Source organism: Pan paniscus, chromosome 1 (genome assembly GCF_029289425.2).
Source record: "Pan paniscus chromosome 1, NHGRI_mPanPan1-v2.0_pri, whole genome shotgun sequence".
Lineage (NCBI taxonomy): Eukaryota > Metazoa > Chordata > Mammalia > Primates > Hominidae > Pan > Pan paniscus.
The window spans coordinates 200320515-200340935 of NC_073249.2; the positions used below are offsets into that span (position 1 = coordinate 200320515).

General features: G+C 55.6%; 1 protein-coding gene across 5 annotated transcripts in view; it reads right to left on the bottom strand.

Moving 5' to 3' along the window:
* Positions 1 to 19775, bottom strand: part of RPS6KA1 (ribosomal protein S6 kinase A1) — a 45521-nt gene extending 25746 nt beyond the window's left edge. The window contains exons 1-4 of one of the 5 annotated variants that reach the window (XM_008961661.4): positions 19551 to 19775; positions 12611 to 12655; positions 2592 to 2708; positions 2305 to 2386 (exon numbers count right to left, since the gene is read on the bottom strand). In XM_008961661.4, coding sequence (XP_008959909.2) covers positions 2305 to 2386; positions 2592 to 2708; positions 12611 to 12655; positions 19551 to 19613 — 307 coding nt within the window. In that variant the 5' untranslated portion in view covers positions 19614 to 19775. Of the gene's footprint in view, positions 1 to 2304; positions 2387 to 2591; positions 2709 to 3539; positions 4173 to 5405; positions 5425 to 6362; positions 6509 to 12610; positions 12656 to 19550 lie in introns of those variants that run through there. The other 4 variants (XM_034959008.3, XM_008961659.3, XM_008961662.4 and 1 more) reach the window with 4 other exon arrangements.
* Positions 19776 to 20421: the final 646 nt, after the last annotated feature.

Sequence of the window (20421 nt, forward strand, 5' to 3'; positions counted from 1 at the left end):
CTCTGTCACCCAAGCTGGAGTGCAGTGGTGTGATCTTGGCTCACTGCAACCTTTGCCTCCCAGGTTCAAGCGATTCTAGCGCCTCAGCCTCCTGAGTAGCTGGGATTACAGACACACCAAACCTGGCTCATTTTTTTTGTATTTTTAGTAGAGACAGGGTTTCACCATGTTGGCCAGGCTGGTCTTGAGCTCCTGACCTCAAATGATCCACCCACCTTGGCCTCCCAAAGTGCTGGGATTACAGGCATGAGCCACCGCACCCAGCCTTGACTTTTATTAAAAGGAGACGTGGAAGGCTAGGGAGTGCTTACTAAGACCAGACAAAATGTCTGAGCAATACACACAATGCAAAACTGAAGGCTTTTTTGGTCCATGTACTGGATTGGCAGTTTCCTCTCCAGCCTCATAGTCCCAAAGCCTTCACTAGTCCATCCATCTAGTATTAATTCTATTCATTCGTCACTGCCATTCCAGAATTGATGCTCACAGCTGCTTATCTTAGGAGATCTGGCCAATGTACTCCTCCTGCACGTCTTTCCGGAGTCTTGTTCAGGACACAATCCTTGGCCCTTGCTACAAGTAGAAGCTGCAGCTGCCTTCCAACACACCTTCCATGTCAGCACACAGGGCTGCAGGAGCTGGTCCCCTTCTTCTATTTTAATTTTTGTGTTTTCCTCATTAGACATGACAAGGACCACACCGGAGTTAACTATTTTGGTCACCTTACATTTTCTTTTTTCTTTTTTTTTTTTTTTCTGAGATGGAGTTTCGCTCTCATCGCCCAGGCTGGAGTATGGTGGCGCGATCTCGGCTCACTGCAATCTCCACCTCCTGGGTTCAAGCAATTCTTGTGCCTCAACCTCCTAAGTAGCTGGGACTATAGGTGTGCATACCAGCATACCCAGATAATTTTTGTATTTTAGTAGAGATGGGGTTTTCCCATGTTGGCCAGGCTGGTCTTGAACTCTTGACCTCAAGTGATCCACTCGCCTCAGCTTTCCAAAGTGCTAGGATTACAGGTATGAGCCACAGCACCCAGCTTACCTTACATTTTCAAACCACCTCTACACTTTAGTTCAGGCAAACAGTTTCTCCTTCCCAGGGTCCCCTTCCTTGAACATTTTTGGTCTAGAGAAATCCACTCATCCTCCAAGGCTTCCCGCTCCTTAGGTGTCCCCTTGGCCTCTGGGCCCACCCTCTACAAGACTACACCACCACTCCCAGCTCCCCAGCGCGTCAGATATCCACGCACACCAGTCACAGCACCGGCTGCACCACACTGTCGGGTATGCTTAGCCTCTCCTGCCCAGCCTGTGAGCCCTTCACAGCAGGGACCCAGGCTTTTCATCTTTCTCCTCCCTCTGAAGCTGCCATGATACCTCCTGGGGGATGAGTCCCACACCCACCAGGCTGGCCTTAGGATACCAAAGCCACCCATAATGTCCTTAAGGCTGACGCCTCCTACTGCCCCCACTACCTCCCCAGCTAGGATTTGGCTCTGACTGGGATCAGAGGTGCACGCCACCACACCCAGCTCATTTCTTTGTATTTTTAGTAGAGACGGGGTTTCAACATGTTGGTCAGGTCTTGAACTCCTGACCTCAAATGACCCGCCCACCTCGGCCTCCCAAAGTGCTGGGATTACAGTTGTGAGCCACCGCGCCCGGCCTTGACTTATTTAAAGAGAGACTTGGTCGAGGAAGAGCACTTGGCTATGACTCTGCCGGGTCAGTGGTCACACTGGCTCCCAGGCCAAGTGGTCAGTATCCAACCCAAAGCCCACTACCAACCATCTTCACACCCTTTGTAAGTCCCCAGAACTCTAACCTTGGCTCGGGGCTCCCTTCTGAACCTCTCTTTCATCCAGCTCTGTGGCCCTGCCTGGACTCACCCTCTCTTGCCTGGCCCAGCTGCCTTCCTGGGCTCCCTGCCTCTTCACTCACGCCCTTCTCTCAGGCCCCTGAGTTAGGGGCCACAGAGGTCTCCCCCAGACTCTTCTAGCACCAACAGTCAGAATGCCTCTGCTTGACCAGCTTGGTAGTTGAGGGCCCCGCCCCCTGACAAACACATTGCATTTACCCTATTACCACCTTCCAGACCTTCACAGCCAGTCACTAGCACTTGGCTTAGGGGGAGGAGGATTGGCTGGCGAGGGATAGCTGAGAAATAGGCCTGTTTCTCCACCTTTGAACTAGGTGCTCCTGAAGACAGAGCTGTCTCCCTTGCCAGACCCAAGGCCCTTGAAGTCTGGGCTGCCTCCCTCAGCCAAGCCTGGGTTCTGCACAGGGAGGTGTCCCCACTCACCTTTCAGCGTTGCCTTCTTCAGCACCTTCATAGCATACAGGTGCCCACTGTCAGGCCGGGTGACTTTCCGCACCAGGAAGACCTGAGAAGGCAGAGCAGGAAGCAGGGCAGAAGATGGGAGAGGTCTGAGTCCAGGCTGACCTCTATCTTCTCTGAGCCCCAAGCTGACCTTTTTGCTCTCCCTGGGTACCAAGGTGACCTCTGATCCTTTGGGCCCCTAGGTGACCCTTGACCCCCACCTCTAACATGACGAGTGTTGCCTTCACAGCTATGGGCTCATGACTCACTTTGCCAAAGGATCCCTGGCCCAGAACCTTGAGGAGCTCGAAATGGGATGGATCAGCCTTCTCAGAGCCAGCCTTGACGTGGTGCGTGATGGAGATCTCCTTGAGGACGCCCTCATCCTGATGGAGGGACAGAGCTGGTGGGCATGGTGGGCCCCATCCAGGCAGCAGGAGGCTCCCCTGCCCAAGTCCATTCCCACCAGACCACAGCAGATGGAACCTAAAGGCCCAACAGACGACTTCCCTGAAGGGCTAGCCTCCAGGGTCATCGATTTCAAAAGAGCCTCAAAGTCTGGGGAGGTCAAACCAGAACAGGCACCGCTCCCATTGCTCACGATGCTCTGGCCTGGTTAGGCCCAAAGGGATGCCCAGGCATGGCCAGGCTGAGTCAACCCCAGGCTCTGGCTGAGACCCAGAGACCTGCCCCAGGTCCGCCCGTGGGGCTTCCCTCCCCCTGTTGTTTTAGTGTTGCCACAATAGGAAGTAGGCTTGTTCTCATATGGGGAGGTAGAGCTGGGCCTTCGTTCCTGGTCCGGATGGGATGAGGGGATCCCTCTGGTCAGCAGGACAGGGCTGACGTGCACAAAGACCCAAGAGTCACCCAAACTCCCCCATCAACTAGGTAAGTGCTGGCCTGGGGCAGGTCAGAGTTAAGGCCAGAGACTGTATGGCTCAACTTCCCAAACTTCCCTCATACAAACCTACTGGAAGCCCCTTGCCAGGTCCTAGCCTTTCCAGGACTCTACCCTCCCTCCAATCTGCTGCCATTGCCTTGAAGCCCTGAAGTGCCTCCTCACTTCCCCAGGAAGCAAGTCTGGGCAGGGTCCAGTCACCCTGCAGGGCCAGGCCTGGGCCAGGACAGCCCAAAGCCAGCTTATGTTAAGCTGGCTTCCCAGGCACCTGATGCGAGGGACACAGCCAGGCCAGGACCAGACATTCGGGCACACTCACCGAGTCCCGCTGGGGGCCAGAGCCAGGGCCAGGGACAGGCAGAGAGGTCTGGCTGATCCTGGGCCGCTGCTTCCTGGGAAGCCAGGGGAGCAGGGCCCAGAGCCGCAGACGGGGCGGCTTGGGATCCTGCTCCATCCGCCCAGCAGGGCCACGGCACCATGGCAGGAGCAGGCAGAGTCCGGGGCTGCCGCAGTGGTGGCCGGGACCAAGGCGGATGTGCAGGGTAAGGGCGGGGGCTGGGCCTGGCCCAGGGCAGCCAATCACTCAGGGCCTGTGGTTTCCCAGCACCAGGCCTACACCCTCACCACGTTCCCTTTCTCTCTCTCCCCCTCTCCTCAGAGCCTGAGGGCTGCCCTCTGGCCGTTCCCCCATCCTCCCTGTGGGCCTACAAAGGGAAAGTCCCCTGCCAATGCAGCTGCTGAGCAGACTGGTACCCAACAGCAGAGAGGTACCCAATAGCAAACAGGTACCCAACAGACAAAGACAGGTGCCTGATATGTGGAGGCAGACGAAGAGAGACACCCAACAGGCAGAAGCAGGCACCCAACAGGTGGAAACAGATAAGAATGGCATCCATCATGCCTGTAATCCCAGCACTTTGGGAGGCTGAGGCGGGCGGATCACGAGGTCAGGAGATCGAGACGATCCTGGTTAACATGATGAAACACTGTCTCTACTAAAAATACAAAAAAAAAAAAAAAAAAAAATTAGCCAGGCGTGGTGGCCAGCGCCTGTAGTCCCAGCTATTCGGGAGCTGAGGCAGGAGAATGGCGTGAACCTGGAAGGCGGAGCTTGCAGTGAGCCGAGATAGCGCCACTGCACTCCAGCCTGGGTGGCAGAGCAAGACTCCATCTCAAAAAAAAAAAAAAAAAAAGAAAAAGAAAGAATGGCATCCAACAGGCAGGGGCAGGAGAGAACACATACCCAACAGGCAGGGATGGAGGATAAGGACACGCACCCAACAGGCAGAGGCAGGAGGAATTCATATCCAATAGAAAACAGATGGAGACATGTACCCGACAAGGGGAAGCAGGAGGGGACTCATATCTAACAGACAGAGGTGGACAGAGACTCATCCCCAATGTGTGTAGGCAGATAGGGACACAAGCCCAACAGCCAGAGACAGATGGGGACATATACCCAATAGGTAAAGACAGATGGGGACATGTACCCAACAGGCAAAGGCAGGAGGAACACATCTCCAATAGGCAGAGACAGAAGAGAATACCAACCCAACAGGCAATGACAGAAGGGGACATAAACCCAACAGGCAGGCCGGGCGTGGTGGCTCACGTCTGTAATCCCAGCACTTTGAGAGGCCGAGGCAGGTGGATCACGAGGTTAGGAGATCGAGACCATCCTGGCTAACACGGTGAAACCCTGTCTCTACTAAAAATACAAAAAATTAGCTGGGCGTGGTGGTGGGCACCTGTAATCCCAGATACTTGGGAAGCTGAGGCAGGAGAATGGCTTGAACCTGGGAGGGGGAGGCTGCAGTGAGCCAAGATCGCACCACCGCACTCCAGCCTGGGCGACAAAGTGAGACTCCGTTTCAAAAAAAAAAACCAACAGGCAATGACAGAAGGGGACATGTATCCAAAAGGCAGAGACAGATGGTGACACAAACCCAACAGGCAAAGACAGAAGGGGACAGGTATCCAACAGGCAGAGACAGATGAAGACATAAACCCAACAGGCAGAGACAGAAGGGGACATGAACAGGCATCTAACATGTGACATGTACCCAAAAGGTGAAGTCAGGCACTTATCAAGTGGAGACAGAGATTGGAACCCAACCACAGACACAGGTAGGCAGCAAAGAGAGACAGCAGGAGAGTCAGCGAGCCCCAAGCAGACTGACAATACCTAGGGCAGATAGGTCTGACACCTGGCAGACACACGGGCAGGCAGCAGGGCAGGGATCCCCAGGAAGGGGTTAAGGGCAGAGCTGTGGGTTCTTGCTGCTGCACCTGGGGTGGGGACAGAGATGAGGGGAGACAATCTGCAAACTCCCACCACTCAGGAGAGGACTCTCGTATTTCTTGCAGACCCACCTCTGAGATCTCCCATTTCCCTAGGATTTTCCTCCTATGCCAAGACCTGAGGGGGACCCAGACAGTAGCTGAGAGGACTATCTCCTGAGTGCAATCTGATGTCTTTGACTCTGATCATATCCTAAAAACTGTTATCCTCATTCCAGGAATAGGAAACTGAGGCCCAGAAGACAGTGACTCACCAAGGCTCAAAGCAAACAGTGGCAGAGGTAGCTTGGACCCAGGCGCCTCCCTGCTTACTGCCTGGCCTGGGGTCAGCAGGCATCAAATACCAGGAAAGTGTGGGCAGGTCAATCAGCCAGAGCCACGTCCTGCCCACCCACATCTGCCTAAAACCCCTTCTCCTTCAGTACTAGGGTCCGTCTGTGACCTCCCACTGTAGGTCCTGGCCTTCGGAGACACAATCTTATCTTCAGGGGAAGATACCTAACCCTTCCTGACAGATGGAGGAGTGGGTGGAACAGCCCCACAAAAACACCACAAAACTGCAGTCAAATCAGACCCCTGAGTGTAACCTCCTGGCGGGACAGGCAGAAAGCCTGGCTCAAAGAGGGACTAAGAGGGGGCCAAGCCCACACAGCAATACCTGCACACCCCACCCTGAGATCTGAACCTCCACCTCATCTGTCTGCCTCTGACTGAGAGCACTCCCTGGGGACAGAGGCAGGAAACCACCCAGAAATCCCAAGGGACAGAGCCACCCCCAAACCCATTCCTTGCCCAGTCATGGTGACAGACACCGCTGGAGGCAGGCGACTCTTCTGCTCACCTTTCTGGGACAGGGAACCAAGTCTCTCTCAACCCTGGGGAAATCTGCTGGGGTCTGCATGGTGGGGCTCAAGCCGGTGGCCAGAGGGCCCCGTTACTCTTCTTACTTCTGCTTTTTTTAGCCTTCCTGGCCCAGAAGGCAGGGTCTCTGGCCCCCCTCCTTCTCACTTCCCCCTCTGCAGGGAGGAGGGGCAGATGATGGGTCAGGCTCCTCTATAGAGGAAGGGACACTGCAGACCCCAAGCCCATGACCCCAGGGAAGGCCCAGGGGCACACCTCTCCCTATGTCCTCTGACTCTAAGGAGGAGAGACAAGAGCAGTGACAAAAGTCACAAGGCGATAACGCAGTGTCACAGTGGGCATATCAGCACCCGCAAACATCCACGTGAGGGGAGGACCTGAGAGAATGTGGGGCAAAAGTCAGCAAAGGCCACTGTCTGACTGTCCAGCCCAGAGCTTAGATACTGTGTCCCACCCCCTCCATAGCATCCTTCCCATGGCTATGCCCACCCACAATGGCAGCCCAGAAAGCAGGCACCAGTGGCCCCCCCTCCGGTCCTGCCCGGCTCAGCTGCCCTGAAGAAGGCTGCCAGTCCCAAGCCCCAGGATGGGTAAGGCGGGCAGAAAGCCTGACCAAGGACCTCACAGAGGTCTGAGAGGAGGAGCAGGCAGCTATGGGGCAGGGGTTGACCAGGCCCAGCCCCTTTCTACGTGGCCTCATTTCATCACTCATACCAGCACAGCACAGGAACTGACATGCACACACACACACTCAGGCCGATGATCGGAAACCCTGTCCGCAGACAACCCCTATACAGAAACACACGCCCCCACGCACACACGGACTTCCCCTTCCCTGTCCTTGCAGAGTCTCTGCGGGTGGATGGCTGCCGGGAGATTGTGAAAGATGCCTCCCTCAGCCAAGCCTCTCATTGCTCTCCAGCTTCCTCAGACAGGGGTTTGGAGGCTGGGGCAGCTCTCGGAAGCCCCAAAGCTCACCCTCCCTACCAACCCCTGGTCCCTCAGATGCAAAGAAGGTAGAGAAGTAGCTACTTTGTGGGAGGAGACTCTCCAGACACGGGCTGAGATAAACCAAGGGGCCTAGTCCACACGAGCCTCTGTGGCCAGCAGGGTACCAGAAGGGGCAACAGGAAGGAAACAGTCTCAGAACTGCCTTTGCTGAACGCTGTGTGGGCCCTGAGGCCTCTGGTGGCGGGCGGGGGGAGGACAGCCACCAGCCCACATCCCTTGGTCCCTGCCCCATCCCCCGCATAGGGACTTCCTCTTTATTTACTTCCTCCTACAGGGCAGCTGGAAGAGAAGCCCAGAGCCCCCAGGCCTGATCTGTGGTCTCTAGGGTTCCCACCCTGCCAGCTGTAGCCAAGCCCACCTGCCAATCCTGGCCCTAACGGACACCAAAAGCCCCTTCCCCAGCTGGCAGCATTTGCAGGGCCCTTCCAGGCGCTACCCCCTCCCTCAGGTGGGACAGATGTCCTCAGACACATCTCCCAGCGTGCCTCCAGGCAGGTGAGGAGGGGTCCACAGCTCCCTGGCAGCCTTGAGGGGGAGCTGGCCTCCAACACTAGGTCAGGACAGGCATGGAGAGATGATGGTAAGTGTGCCTCCTACTGATTGAGCAGTTGCTGCACGCACACAGCCCTTTTTTTCTTTGAGAGGGAGTCTCACTCTGCTGCCCAGGCTGGAGTGCAGTGGTGAGATCTCAGCTCACTGCAACCTCCGTCTCCTGGGCTTAAGTGATTCTCGTACCTCAGCCTCCCGAGTAGCTGGGACTACAGGCACACTCCACAATGCCTGGCTAATTTTTTGTATTTTAGTAGCGACAGGGTTTCATCATGTTGCCCAGGGTGGTCTCAAACTCCTGAGCTCAGGTGACCTGCCCGCCTTGGCCTCCCAAAGTGCTGGGATTACAGGCGTGAGGCACTGTGTCCGGCATTTTTTTTTTTTTTTGAGACAGAGTCTCACTCTGTTGCCCAGGCTGGAGTGCAGTGGCATAATCATGGTTCACTGCAGCCTCTTGGGCTCAAGAGATCCTCCCACCTCAGCCTATGGAGTAAGCTGGGAGGACAAGTGCGTACCACCACATCTGGCTAATTTTTAAAAAATTTTTTGTAGAGGGCTGGGCGCGGTGGCTCATGCCTGTAATCCCAGCACTTTGGGAGACCGAGGTTGGCGGATCACCTGAGGTCGGGAGTTCGAGACCAGCCTGACCAACATGGAGAAACCCCGTCTCTACTAAAAATACGAAATTAGCCGGGCATAGTGGCATATGCCTGCAATCCCAGCTACTACGGAGGCTGAGGCAGGAGAATCGCTTGAACCTAGGAGGCGGAGGTTGCGGTGAGCCAAGATCGTGCCATTGCACTCCAGCCTGGGCAACAAAAGTGAAACTCCATCTCAAAAAAAAATTTTGTTTTTTGTAGAGGATGGGTCTCCCTGTGTTGCCCAGGCTTGTGTTGAACTCCTGGCTGGGCATAGTGGCGTGCGCCTGTAGTCCCAGCTACTCTGGTAGCTGAGGTAGGAGGATCACTTGAGCCTAGGAGGTCAAGGCTACAGTGAGCTGTGTTTGTACCACTGCACTCCAGCCTGGGCAACAGAGGGAGGCCCTGCCTCAAAACAAAAACAAAACCAAAAAACCACAACTATCCTGAGACAGCCATAATCAAGGTGTTGTGGGTGCCCAGAGGTGGTGACTATTTGCCAGTGCATGAAGTCAAGAAAGACCTTCCAGAGAGGGGCAGCCCAGCTGGGTCCTGAGGATGAACAAATGTTGGCCAGGCAGAAAGGAGGAAAAAAAGACACTCCAGGTAGAGAAAGACCTGTGTGACCAAGGGGCTTAAGGCCAGGAGGGTAGAGTGGGAAGTCAGGAAGAGCTGGCCACTCACTAGCTGGGTGCTCCCGGGCAAATCTGTTTCCCTGTCTGAACCTCGGTTTCCTTCTCTGTAAAATGAAGGTTAGAACAATATGCTCCACTCTCAGATTGTTTCTAGAAGCAAAATGGGCCACAGAGACAAGGGGATGTTGGAAACAGAACTTCTCCCAGGTTTACTTAGTCTTACTGCTGTGGGGTCTCCCCTGGGCAGGCTGAAGGGACAGAGCCCAGCCACAGGGCCCCAGGTACTAGAAGGGTCGCTGGCCTTCTCTGACCAAGCCAAGGGAAGTTCCTCCCAACACCTGAGGCTGCCCAAGGCTCCCTGAAGTCCACAGTCACATCCTGCCTAAGCTCTGGCCAGGGGAGCATGAGGGATCCGGGAGGGATCAGGGTTTCATAAACAGGAAGAGAGGAGGGGAGGGGAGACGCTCAGCTCTCAAAATAGACCTGCAGGCGCTTCAAAGGGGTCCAGCTCCGGAGATAGCTGGGGGAGGGGGCCTGGGATGCCCAGTCCACTCCCAGGAAGGGAGGGAGGGCAAATGGAGCCCCGGTGTGCCTTAGGATACCACATGCACCTAGGTGCTGAGGGGATCCAGAGAGTTCTCACCCTGGATGGCTATCCACACTATTGCTGCTAAAAGCCAAATCCCAAATCCCACTTTCTGCCTGAAATGAATAAAATAAACAAGGATTAAACAGCAACATTGTGCCACAAGCCCTGTTAGATACTTTAATTTATATGTACCACATTCTCTTTTCCAGGTAGCCCTGAGAAATAGGCTTTATTCTCCTTTCATTTTTCAGGAAAGAACCCGAGCCTCAGCAAGGCAAATGACTTGCCCAAGGTTACAAGGCAAATAAAAAATAGGTGCAGGATTCTGAACTCAGAATCCCTGACTCTCTTCCCTGCCTCTTTGCCACCTGGAAGGCCCAATTCTTTCTCCAGCTGCCCAAATCCTGCCTTTTGAGTCCCAGCCAAATGCCAGTTCCGCAGGGAACATGGCCTGTGCCCTAGAGCCCACCCCAACTCTTCTTCCTCGGCCATGTACGGCAATGACCATGTCTCTGGTCCACACTCAGCCCTGAACTCAGATGCCATCAGCTGGGTTCCCGGGGACGTGCTCATCTCGTCATGCTACGGAGAGAAATGTGGGCACCTGGAAGGTGGTGGTATACGTCTCTGCCCAACATGGGCCTAGCACAGAGCAGAGGTTCTATGTGCCCACAGCTGTGCTCTTGCCCCATCATAGCGCCTACCACACGGCTTTCCTGTCTCCACCCTCTGCCCAAAGATTGGAAGCTTCTGGAAGGTGGGGGATATTGACTTCATTTTAGGCCCTCCTGTGAACAACAGGGTGCACCGAATGTCTGATTAGGATAAAGTGGCCCATTGCCAGCTCATTCCACTGCACAAAGTGATGAGGTCCGGACCACAGGTTGAGCGCCCCCTGGTGTATTAAGCCCAGAAGTGGGCATTAGGGACACTGGTGGCTGGGACAACAGATGGATGAGCAGGTGCCCAGGACTGGTCCCACTTGGAATCACAGAAAGCCAGTGCTCCTCCTCTTCAGCACTCAGGGTTCTCTGGACTATGAGGAATGACCTTGAAGCCAAACAAGACTTGTCTTCATTGCCCACCAGCTATGTGATGTTGAACCTCAATTTTCTCATCTGTAAAATGGGGACAGTAACAATCTACCTCCAAGGATGTAGTTAGAACTAAATGCAAAGCACCTGGTATGATGCTAGGCATAGGTTAAGCTCTTTCTCTTCCTTAAGTGGCATTCGAGACTCCATGTCCCATCCATCTCCAGCCCTGTCTCTCTTCCTACCCCAGGATCTTCTGCTCTAGAGCAAGAGTCATAGGCTTGGGAGCAAAAGGTTACCTGCCTCGGCAAGCTCCTGCCATCTCCCAGTAAGCTCCTCCAGTTCTTGAGGTGAGAAGCTGTACTCAGCACAGGTCCCTAAATGCTGCAAGCTCCTCTGCAACCCCCAGAACCTCAGCCGTGAGATCTGAACACCGTGTTTCTTCACTGGGAACCTACAGTTCTTCATTTTGTTACTAGGCAACAAGAGGTAGCTACTTTGTGGGAGGAGATTCTGCAGACATGGGCTGAGCTAAACCAAGGGGCCCAGTCCACACTATTTACTGGCCTCTGCTGGTCCAAGGTTGCCACAGCAACCCACAGAGAAGCGGTGCGAGAATACTTCCCTCACCTGCCCTATCCTACCCAGCTCAGTCACCTCATCTTAGGAAGCTGAGTCAAGGTAAACATCAGGACTAATCCTGCATCCATGTCAAAGGTCAAGCTTATGGCAGGTCTGGTGTTCAAGCCAACCTAAGTCTGGAAGGTGGGGCCACTGGCAGGAAGCTGAGCTGAGCGATATACTAGGACATTTTCGGTGCTGGCACCGAAGCTGCCATGTGCCAGGCAGTTACTACCTCATCGTCCTTCACATTGATCCTGTGAGACAGACACTGTTTCCCCAACTTACAGCTCAGGAAACTGAGACTCAGAAGGGAGAAGAGCTTCTGGTTAAATGGTGGGGATGGAGCCAGGACTGGAACCCGGATTTGCTCTAACACCATGCTCTGTCCCTGCCTAAGCAGCTTCCAAAGACCCTCCATAGCCAGCATCTCCTGTGACCTCACAGCCACCCTGTGAAGGGGATGTGGTCTTTTCCAATATAGAGATGAGAAAGCCAAGGCCCAGAGTGTACAAGGAACCTCCCCAAGGTCACACCACTGTCACCTAGTCCTGGTGCTTTTGGCAAAACACAAAACCAGCAACAGGGGCTAGGGGGCTACAGGAAGGGGCCCAGGGGAAGCAGAGATAGCAGGGGTGAGGGAATGACCCTCACACTGGGAAGTGGAAGCCCTAAGAAATGCCATGAGTGCCACAAGCCAGGCAATGGGCCTGGTTAGCCTTGAGCGGCCACCAGCACCCCCTTTCCAGCTCACGTGCCCAGATGCTCACTTCCAGGCTCTTGGCAAGCGCAGCTCTACCAAAAGGAGCAGGACAGCTGGCCTGAGCCCCTCCCATCACTCCTTAGAGCCAGCCCAAATTCCATGAGTAAATAAACCGCAGGGGCATCCTGGCCTGGGTGACAGGTAACCAGAGCCCTGACCTGGATTCTGCTCCTGAACCTTTCTGGGCCACAGTCACCTCAGCTACAAAATAGGAAGGTTGGAACAAGTGATTTCTATGCCCAGGGTTGCCACAAGGATTCGGTGGGCCCTGAGAAGGACGGCTGAGTTGGGCAAAGGGGCTAGAGGCTGGAGCCCTCAACCTCCTCCAAAGCCATGCAAACAGGACCCCCCACAGCCCCTCGCCCAGGGTGCTGGCCATGGTCCTCACCTTGGACGGCTGAAGTCCAGCTTCTTCCCCTGAGGTCTGTCCATTCTGGAAAAGAGAAAGGAGATTGGGGGAGCACTGTCAGAACTTACACGCTTGGGAGAAAGACTCTGTGGGGCACCCCCACCCTTAGCTGCTCCCAATAGCCATGGAGGCCATAGTGGTAGGGCAGGAGTCCTGGGTGGGTCCCTCCACCTCCACTTTCACGGTGTGGGCACAGGGACCAAGTATTCTGGCAATGGCGCCTGATGACTCAGGCAGAATATTCCCAGGGACCAGCATTCTGACCCTCATGCTGTCTGCCTGGCAAACACTTCATCTCTGAAGACTTAGTTCAAATGTCACTTCCTCCCAGGGAGAAGGGAAGGGTCATGTGTGGCTTCCAGCTCTACCAGATACAAACCTTGTACAAACTAGTCAACTGTGAGAGGACTCAGTTTCCCCATCTGTAACATGGGGTGGGGTAGTTACACTGACTTCCCAGAGTTGCTGCAAGGGTGGAAGGAGACAAAGTCTGGGAAAGTGTGCAACCCAGAGATGGTGGCTATCCTTGCCCTGCCCCACTCTGGGACCCCTCCCCTGACCTTGCCAGGCAGAATGACTGCTGCCTCCGCTTCAGCCTTCATTGTAGCACTTGTCACACTGCAGGGACTATTTACACACAGGCCTGCCCTTCCTAATAAACGGGGAGTCCCACGAGGGCAGAGATGAGGGCTTGGTGCTAACAGCTGCTCTCTTCCAAGCCTCTGCCACATGGCAGGCACTGGGCTCAGTGCCTCGCACCTGTGGCACCATTTTTTTTTTTTTTTTTAGACAGAGTTTTGCTCTGTTGCTGAGGCTGGAGTGCAGTAGTGCAATCTCAGCTCACTGCAACCTCCGCCTCCCAGGTTCAAGCGATTCTCCTGCCTCAGCCTCCCAAGTAGCTGGGATTACAGGCATACACCACCATGCCCGGCTAATTTTTGTATTTTTTTTAGTAGACACGGGGTTTCACCACGTTGGCCAGGCTGGTCTCAAACTCCTGACCTCAGGTGATCCACCCGCCTCAGCCTCCCAAAGTGCTGGGATTACAGGTGTGAGCCACTGCGCCTGGCCCCTGTGGCACCATTTAATCCTCATGACAGCCCTGGGAGGTAGGCCCTGGCCCCATGTGGCAGAGAAGGAAACTGAGGCTCTGAGGGGACCTAGTGATGATGCCTATGGTCACACAACTGGTGAGTGGGGATTCAAAATCTGGTCCCAAATCCAGGAGGTGCTCAAAAAAGGTCAGCTGAAAAACAGCCCAGAGCCCAGAGCCCCCCTCTGGTCAGTCTTGCCTTTTCCAGCCCCCAGACTTCACTCTCAGGTGGTTATTAAATATGCTGGGGTGTGTCAAACCCAGCCCATCTGTTTCCTGTGTGATGTGAGGCAAGTAACCTACCCTATCTGGGCGTTTGGAAGCTGAAAGAAATTGCCCCACCCCTCCTAGAACAGGGAGAGTGTGGTGAGGCAGACAGGAGGTTCCCAACAGCCAGGAAGGCCTGCTCTAGAACAGGTCTGGATCTGGACTTTGGAGCCAGGAGCTGGGTCCATGGGGCAGCTGTAGCCCTGCTTGGCTACAGCTGGGTAGGCACAGCTGTGCTCTACCCATTACATAATCTCCCTGCCCCTGGAACAGCTCCCCATTGCCACTCCCAGGACATCCTGCCCCCTGAGCCCCTTTAATGCCCCTAATCTCTCCCCAGGGGCCAAATGTTCTACAGGCCCCTCCATGCACACATCCATACACACACTGTCATCTCTCAGCAGCCTGGGGAGAAGGGATGGGTTGGTCAGGGCCCAGGGGCTGGGCTGTGGTAGGGATGCTTTTGTAGACTGAGCTCCACTTCACCCAGCATTCTAGACTCTTGACATAATTCCTGCAGATGATCAGAACAGCCTACCCACCAGCTCCCTGCCCCACAGCCTTCCCCACTCCAAACCCTCATCATTCCTAAAATCAAGTGCAACTGCTGCACTCAACTCACTCAGTCAACATTTGCTGAGAACCTTCTGTGTACCAGGCCCCAACCCCTCTGTGGCCTCCACTGCCTGTAGAATCAAGTCCCAGCTCCTTAGCATAGAAATCAAGGCCATCATCTTCAACTGCCCAGCACAATAACTAGGAATGTAGGTTTTGCAACCCGACCTTGTGGGTTCAAATTCTGGCTTCTACCACCTGAGTGACCCCTAGAAGTTTAGTTCATTTACTGGGGCTTCAGTTTCCTCATCTGTGAAATGCGGATCAAAGTAACATACGTCAATGGTGGCGGCAAGAAGCAAATGAAATAATGCCTATAAATATATACACCTGACATGTAACTGGCCTACAAACAATAGCCATTCTTATCATTGGGCCCTATTTTTGAGCTAAACTGAACAACCACAGACCCTGAAAACAGTCTATTTTATATCCCCAGCATTTGTATGGTGGCTCCCTCTACCAAGAAAGCCTTTCCTGCCTTGTCACTTTGGCAAACTCCTGATCTTTTATCAGGACTGAATTCAAATGTCACCCCTGTCCACACAGCCTCATGTTCTTTCCTCCCTCCTCTCTACCCCCATAACCTAAGCATGCTGCAGGTTAACTCGGGAAGGGGCCATGGCTTGTCCATCATCAACTCCTTGGCACCCAGCCAGAGTCCAGCATGTGGTTTATCCAGTGAAAGTTCAACCCAGCAAAGACAGCAAGGAGGCCAGAGCAGGTTCTATTACTCCTATTTTTCAGATGAGGCTCAGAGAGTTAAGGGACTCACCGAGGTCCCTCAGCAGGCAGGTGGCAGACATGTGACCATAACCCAAAGTCACGTGGCTGCAGGCCTACTGAGGGTGGGGAGGAGGGGGTAGGTGTACCTAGAGGTGTGGGTTTCTTGAGCAGTGGCCTGGATGACTTAGGGACCCCCCCCCCCAAGGCAGTCTGGCTGCCTCTACTCCCTGGATCTCTGGCTTGGGTGTCATTCTTATGGAACGCCAGGCCTGTAAGAGTAAGGGAACAGGCAGCCCTGGAGAACAGACTGGTAGGGGGGTCAGGGGGGTTGTGGGGTGCTGGCTTCCCACTCAGAGCCTGGGTCCTGGGTCCTGGGTCCTGCGTCATCTGCCCCTCTGGCCTGACTGCTGCATAGCAATCCTTGAAAGAACACAGCTGTGCAGCCACAAAGATACAGCCACTAATCCTAGCTCTGCCAGCCACTTATTCTGCCCTTGGGTCTGTCATATCACTTTTTATTTTTATTTATTTTTCGAGACAGTTTCACTCTTTTGCCCAGGCTGGAGTGCAGCAGCGCAATCTCGGCTCACTGCAACCTCTGCCCCCCCGGGTTCAAGCAATTCTTCTGCCTCAGCCTCCCAAGTAGCTGGGAATATAGGCCGCACCACCACGCCTGGCTAATTTTTGTATTTTTAGTAGAGGCGGGGTTTCGCCATGTTGGCCCAGCTGGTCTCAAACTCCTGACCTCAGGCTCCCAAAGTGCTAGGATTACAGGCATGAGCCACCACGCGTGGCCTCATAGCACTTTTTAAAGTCTCAGTTTCGGCCAGGCGCAGTGGCTCATGCCTGTAATCCCAGCACTTTGGGAGGCTGAGGCGGGCGGATCACGAGGTCAAGAGATCGAGACCATCCTGGTCAACATGGTGAAAACCTGACTCTACTAAAAATACAAAAATTAGCTGGGCATGGTGACATGGGCCTGTAGTCCCAGCTACTCGGGAGGCTGAAGCAGGAGAATCACTTGAACCCGGGAGGTGGAGGTTGCAGTGAGCCGAGATCACACCACTGCACTCCAGCCTGGTGACAGAGCAAGACTATGTCTCAAAAAATAATAATAGTAGTAAAGTCTCAGTTTCCTCATCTGTATCACGAGGGCAGGTGTGTCTTGCTGACATCTGCACTTTGTTGTTTGAAATAGTACTTATCACCTAAGTGCTAAATAAATGACTGAATGGGGACAATGGTGCTGACCTTGCAGAGTACTGAATGAAGGACTTTGTCTTAGGAGTCCTTTGGCCTCTTAGAGGTTGAAGACGCACACTCCTCCCTCTTCCTCAGAGAGCACTGCTCATGAGGACAGATGCCCAGGGCCCCAGACCACTGCCCCCAGTTCTGAGATGTCAGAAATGGGTTCCAACTGGCATCATTCCTTCCCACCCAAGCAACTCTGTCTTAGAAAGAGGGGCCCAGGGCAGCGTCTGGAGAAGCTGGGCAGCAGATGGAGAAGGACAGCACGTGCCCCACAGGCAGGAAGCAGCCCCAGGAGCTGGGTTCTGAGCCCAGCATTGGCAGCCCTGCTCACTGCTGGAGGCTGGGGGCCAGGTGCCAGGGCTGGCTGGCACTGCCAGCCCTCGGCAAAGACTGGACAAGGGCCCTGCAGGATAAGGAGAGTCCGCCAACATCCGGAGCCTCTCTTGAAGCACCTTCCACCTGGGCTAGTGTGGCTCCAGCCCTTCCCCATCCCTGAGCCTCTCTCCCACTTGGTGGAAGAGAGAGATCTTGGTTCCAATCCTGGTTCTGATATTAACACATAAGCCTGAGTTTTCAGTTGTCCCATCTGAAAACAGGGGTAATAATCCCTATCTTGAGAAGCTGTTGTGAGAATTAAAGTGGGGTGACATTTGTAAGGCAGAATGGGTGGCACATAGTAAAGCTCTGTACGTGGCAGAACTGGGCCTGGGGACAAGGCTACTGCTTTCAACAGGGCTAAGCGAGGCCCAGGCAGAATCCTCACCCATGCTTCCCATAGATTACTCCACCTGGGCTGCACCCTGAGCCAGGCCCTGCCTCCCAGCGGCCCATTTTCAGCAGCATTAAGGGAGGGCAGGGCAGTCCAGATCCTAGGTCCCTGTGAAAAGTCCCCCACCAGCCCCTCACCTGCCTCCTTCCTGGCTAGGAGCTGCCAGCAGTGGTGGTGCCTGTACGTGCAGGTCAGGCGGCTGTATCGCTTACATGTTACCTGGGCTAAGAACAGCGAGGCCCTGTTCTCCAGTGAGAACAGCCCAACCTGCACCGTGGCTGCCCTGTGGCTCCTGTTACCCAAACAATAACACCCAGTCGCCTGGCACCTCCAGGAGTGGGGGAGGGGGGACCAGACAACAGTACCCAGCGCTCTGCACCCTCTCAGGCCCAGGAAGTGGAGGCTAGAACCTAGCACTTGCCACTGGAGAAGCAGAGGCCCAGACAGGCTGAGGACTGACTGAGGATCACACAGTGTTTCTGGAGCGAAGCTCCTGAGGAAATCGCGTCCCCCTGCCCCACCAATCCCAGGAAGTCCGCTGGTCTTCGCCTCTCACGGACCTGAGATGTTACAGAACTCAAAACTGAGATGAGTTTCCCAGTTAAACCTGGCTCCCTGGTGAAGCTGGCCCCTGCCTCAGGATTCCCTAAAGAGAAGCAGGAAGTGGTGCCCCAGGATCGAGCTCCTGGGTGTCCACCCTCCCTATCAGCATAAAGTCTCTCCCCAGCCTCTCCCAGCCCTACCTTCCCCTTTGGAGGCCTAGTCCCAGGGGCGTGCCTGGGCAAAGGAATCCACCTCTGAGCACCACCCCCAGGACCTTGCGCCCCAGTCCTAGTAGGGGGGTGGCAGTACAGGGGCTGCAGAGGGCAGTGTTCCTCACCTCAGAGGGTGAGTCAGCGAGAGAACCTCTGAGCAGCCTAGCAGTGCCTGTAAAATCCCCATGGCAGGAATCCCAGAGCAATTTACTCCAAATTGCTCCTTCAGGTTGGTTACCTAATCCTGCCGCGCCCACCCTCCAATAGCCAGTGTCGGCCATCCCTTTAAAGGGGCAGCACACCCTGGGGGCTGGGGACCCTGGGTGCTCACCCTGATCTAAGCCTGTGGTCCTGAGAGGCAGGACACTTGGTGGCTGCCCTAGGTAAGAGAGGGCAGAGGAGGGGACTGAGACAGGGGCTCCAGGCCCAAGCTGGGAGAAAGTCATCTCAGCTCCTGGGCTCAAATGAGGTCTCCATTCCCTCCCTGCATACCCCCAACAACCACCTGGGAAGGAGAATATCACCTGCTTCCTTCCCAGCAAGAAGTTAAGGAGGAAGTTTTCCACCAGCTCATTCAGGGGCTTGACCTTGACCCTGGGGTCAAAAGGCACAGGAAGAGGTGGCCTTCTGCACGCTTAGGGACTGGAGCCACAGAGCCCTCAAGGGAGGTCAGGAGCTGCTTCTGAGACAGAAGGAGCTGGGTTGTCTGGGGAGTCTGGGCTGGCAGAAGCCAAACTCCCCAAGGGCCCAGCCCTTCCTACCGGAAGGGGCATAAGAAGGGAGGCAGGCACAAAGGTCCCCCCACGCCCTGCCAGGAATCATCTTCACAAGGTCTAAGGGCTCTTCCCCACTCTCGTCTCCACAGCCTGGGGTAGGGGACACAGGTGTCCTCTGGCCCTAGCCTTAGGGCAAAGAAAACCAGGAGTTCCAGCCCCAGACTGGTGGTGCCATCCCACACTCCGCATCCGCCAGGGGTCAAGTGGAGCAATCCTTCTAGGCTCAGCAGCGGTGAAGCCAGAAGCAGGGAGCTCTTGGCGGAGGGCCCTGGGAGAAGTGGGGATCCCAAAACCCCTGTCTCTGGTAGAATCCCAGACATCTGACACTGAAGATCTCCCCGTCTGCATTAATGGAGGAAGCTCCGACAGCTCTGGACAGATGCCGGGACGGGTCCTAGGTGTGGGGTGAAGGCGACCAGATCTCAGCGCCCCATAGGATCCCCTCTCCTGGCTATGGCGGGGAGGTAGTCGGCGCTTGGCGGAACTGTCCCTCGCACACGCACACCCGGGCATAGGGGGGTGGAGCCGGACAGTGGGCAAGAGATCGGAGGGCACTCGCGCCCTCGCGGGCGCCCGCCGGACTGCAGCGACGCTTCGGGCCGCCCCGCCCCTGTGAGGATCCGGGCTCGCCGGCCGCGGGCGCCCGTCCCCCGCCCCGCTCACTCACCTCCGGGTCCAGCGGCACTAGCTCCATGAGCGGCCAGGGCTCCTTGAGCTGGGCGAGCGGCATCTCGCCGCCGCCGGGTGACCCGCGCTCCTCCGGCGGCCCCGGCTGCGCCGCCTCCCGGGTCCTGGGGTCCCTGGCTCTGCGACCCGAACCGCCGCGCCCCCCCCCGAGCCCCTCGCGCTCCGGCTGGGCCGTCCGCCGCCGCCGCCGCGGCACTAGCACTTCGGCTCCCTCCGTCACCCGGCGCCGCCGCGCCCATTGGCTACCTGCGCGGGGGCGGAGCCGGAGAAGCCCCGCCCCAGCCCCCGCGGCGCGGCATTCCCAGCGCAGACCCCCGCCCCCGCCGCGCCCCGAGGGCCGGCCCCGCCCCTGCGGCGAGCCCCCAGCCCGCGCTCGGCTCCGCCCGAGAGGCCCTGCTGGCTCCTTCCCTTCCAGTGGTGTACCCCTGGACACACCACACCAGGGCCACCGTTCTCCCCCGCACAGCTCTTTTGGAATCCCAGCCCAGATGTTCCTTCTCCTTCCAACGTGAGAGAAGCACCCTATCCCCGCCCCCAGCACACACATTCACACTGGGTTCCTGGGCCTGATCTAGGCTGAGGCTTGGAAGGAGCCTGAGACCCACTCCCCTTAGGCCCTCAACTCACCAGGCCCTAGAGATCCCCTATCCTCTAATTTCTACCCCGCACTGAAGCTAACACTGTGATCTCCGGGCGATCTCAGTGCCCCAGGCCAAGATGGGCATCAGCAGTTGTTACCACCATCAGGACCCATAGTGCCACCACAGAGTGATTGATTGATCGATTGATTTTACATAATGTATATAAATATTACATATATAAATAAATATGTATAAATAAATATTATATAT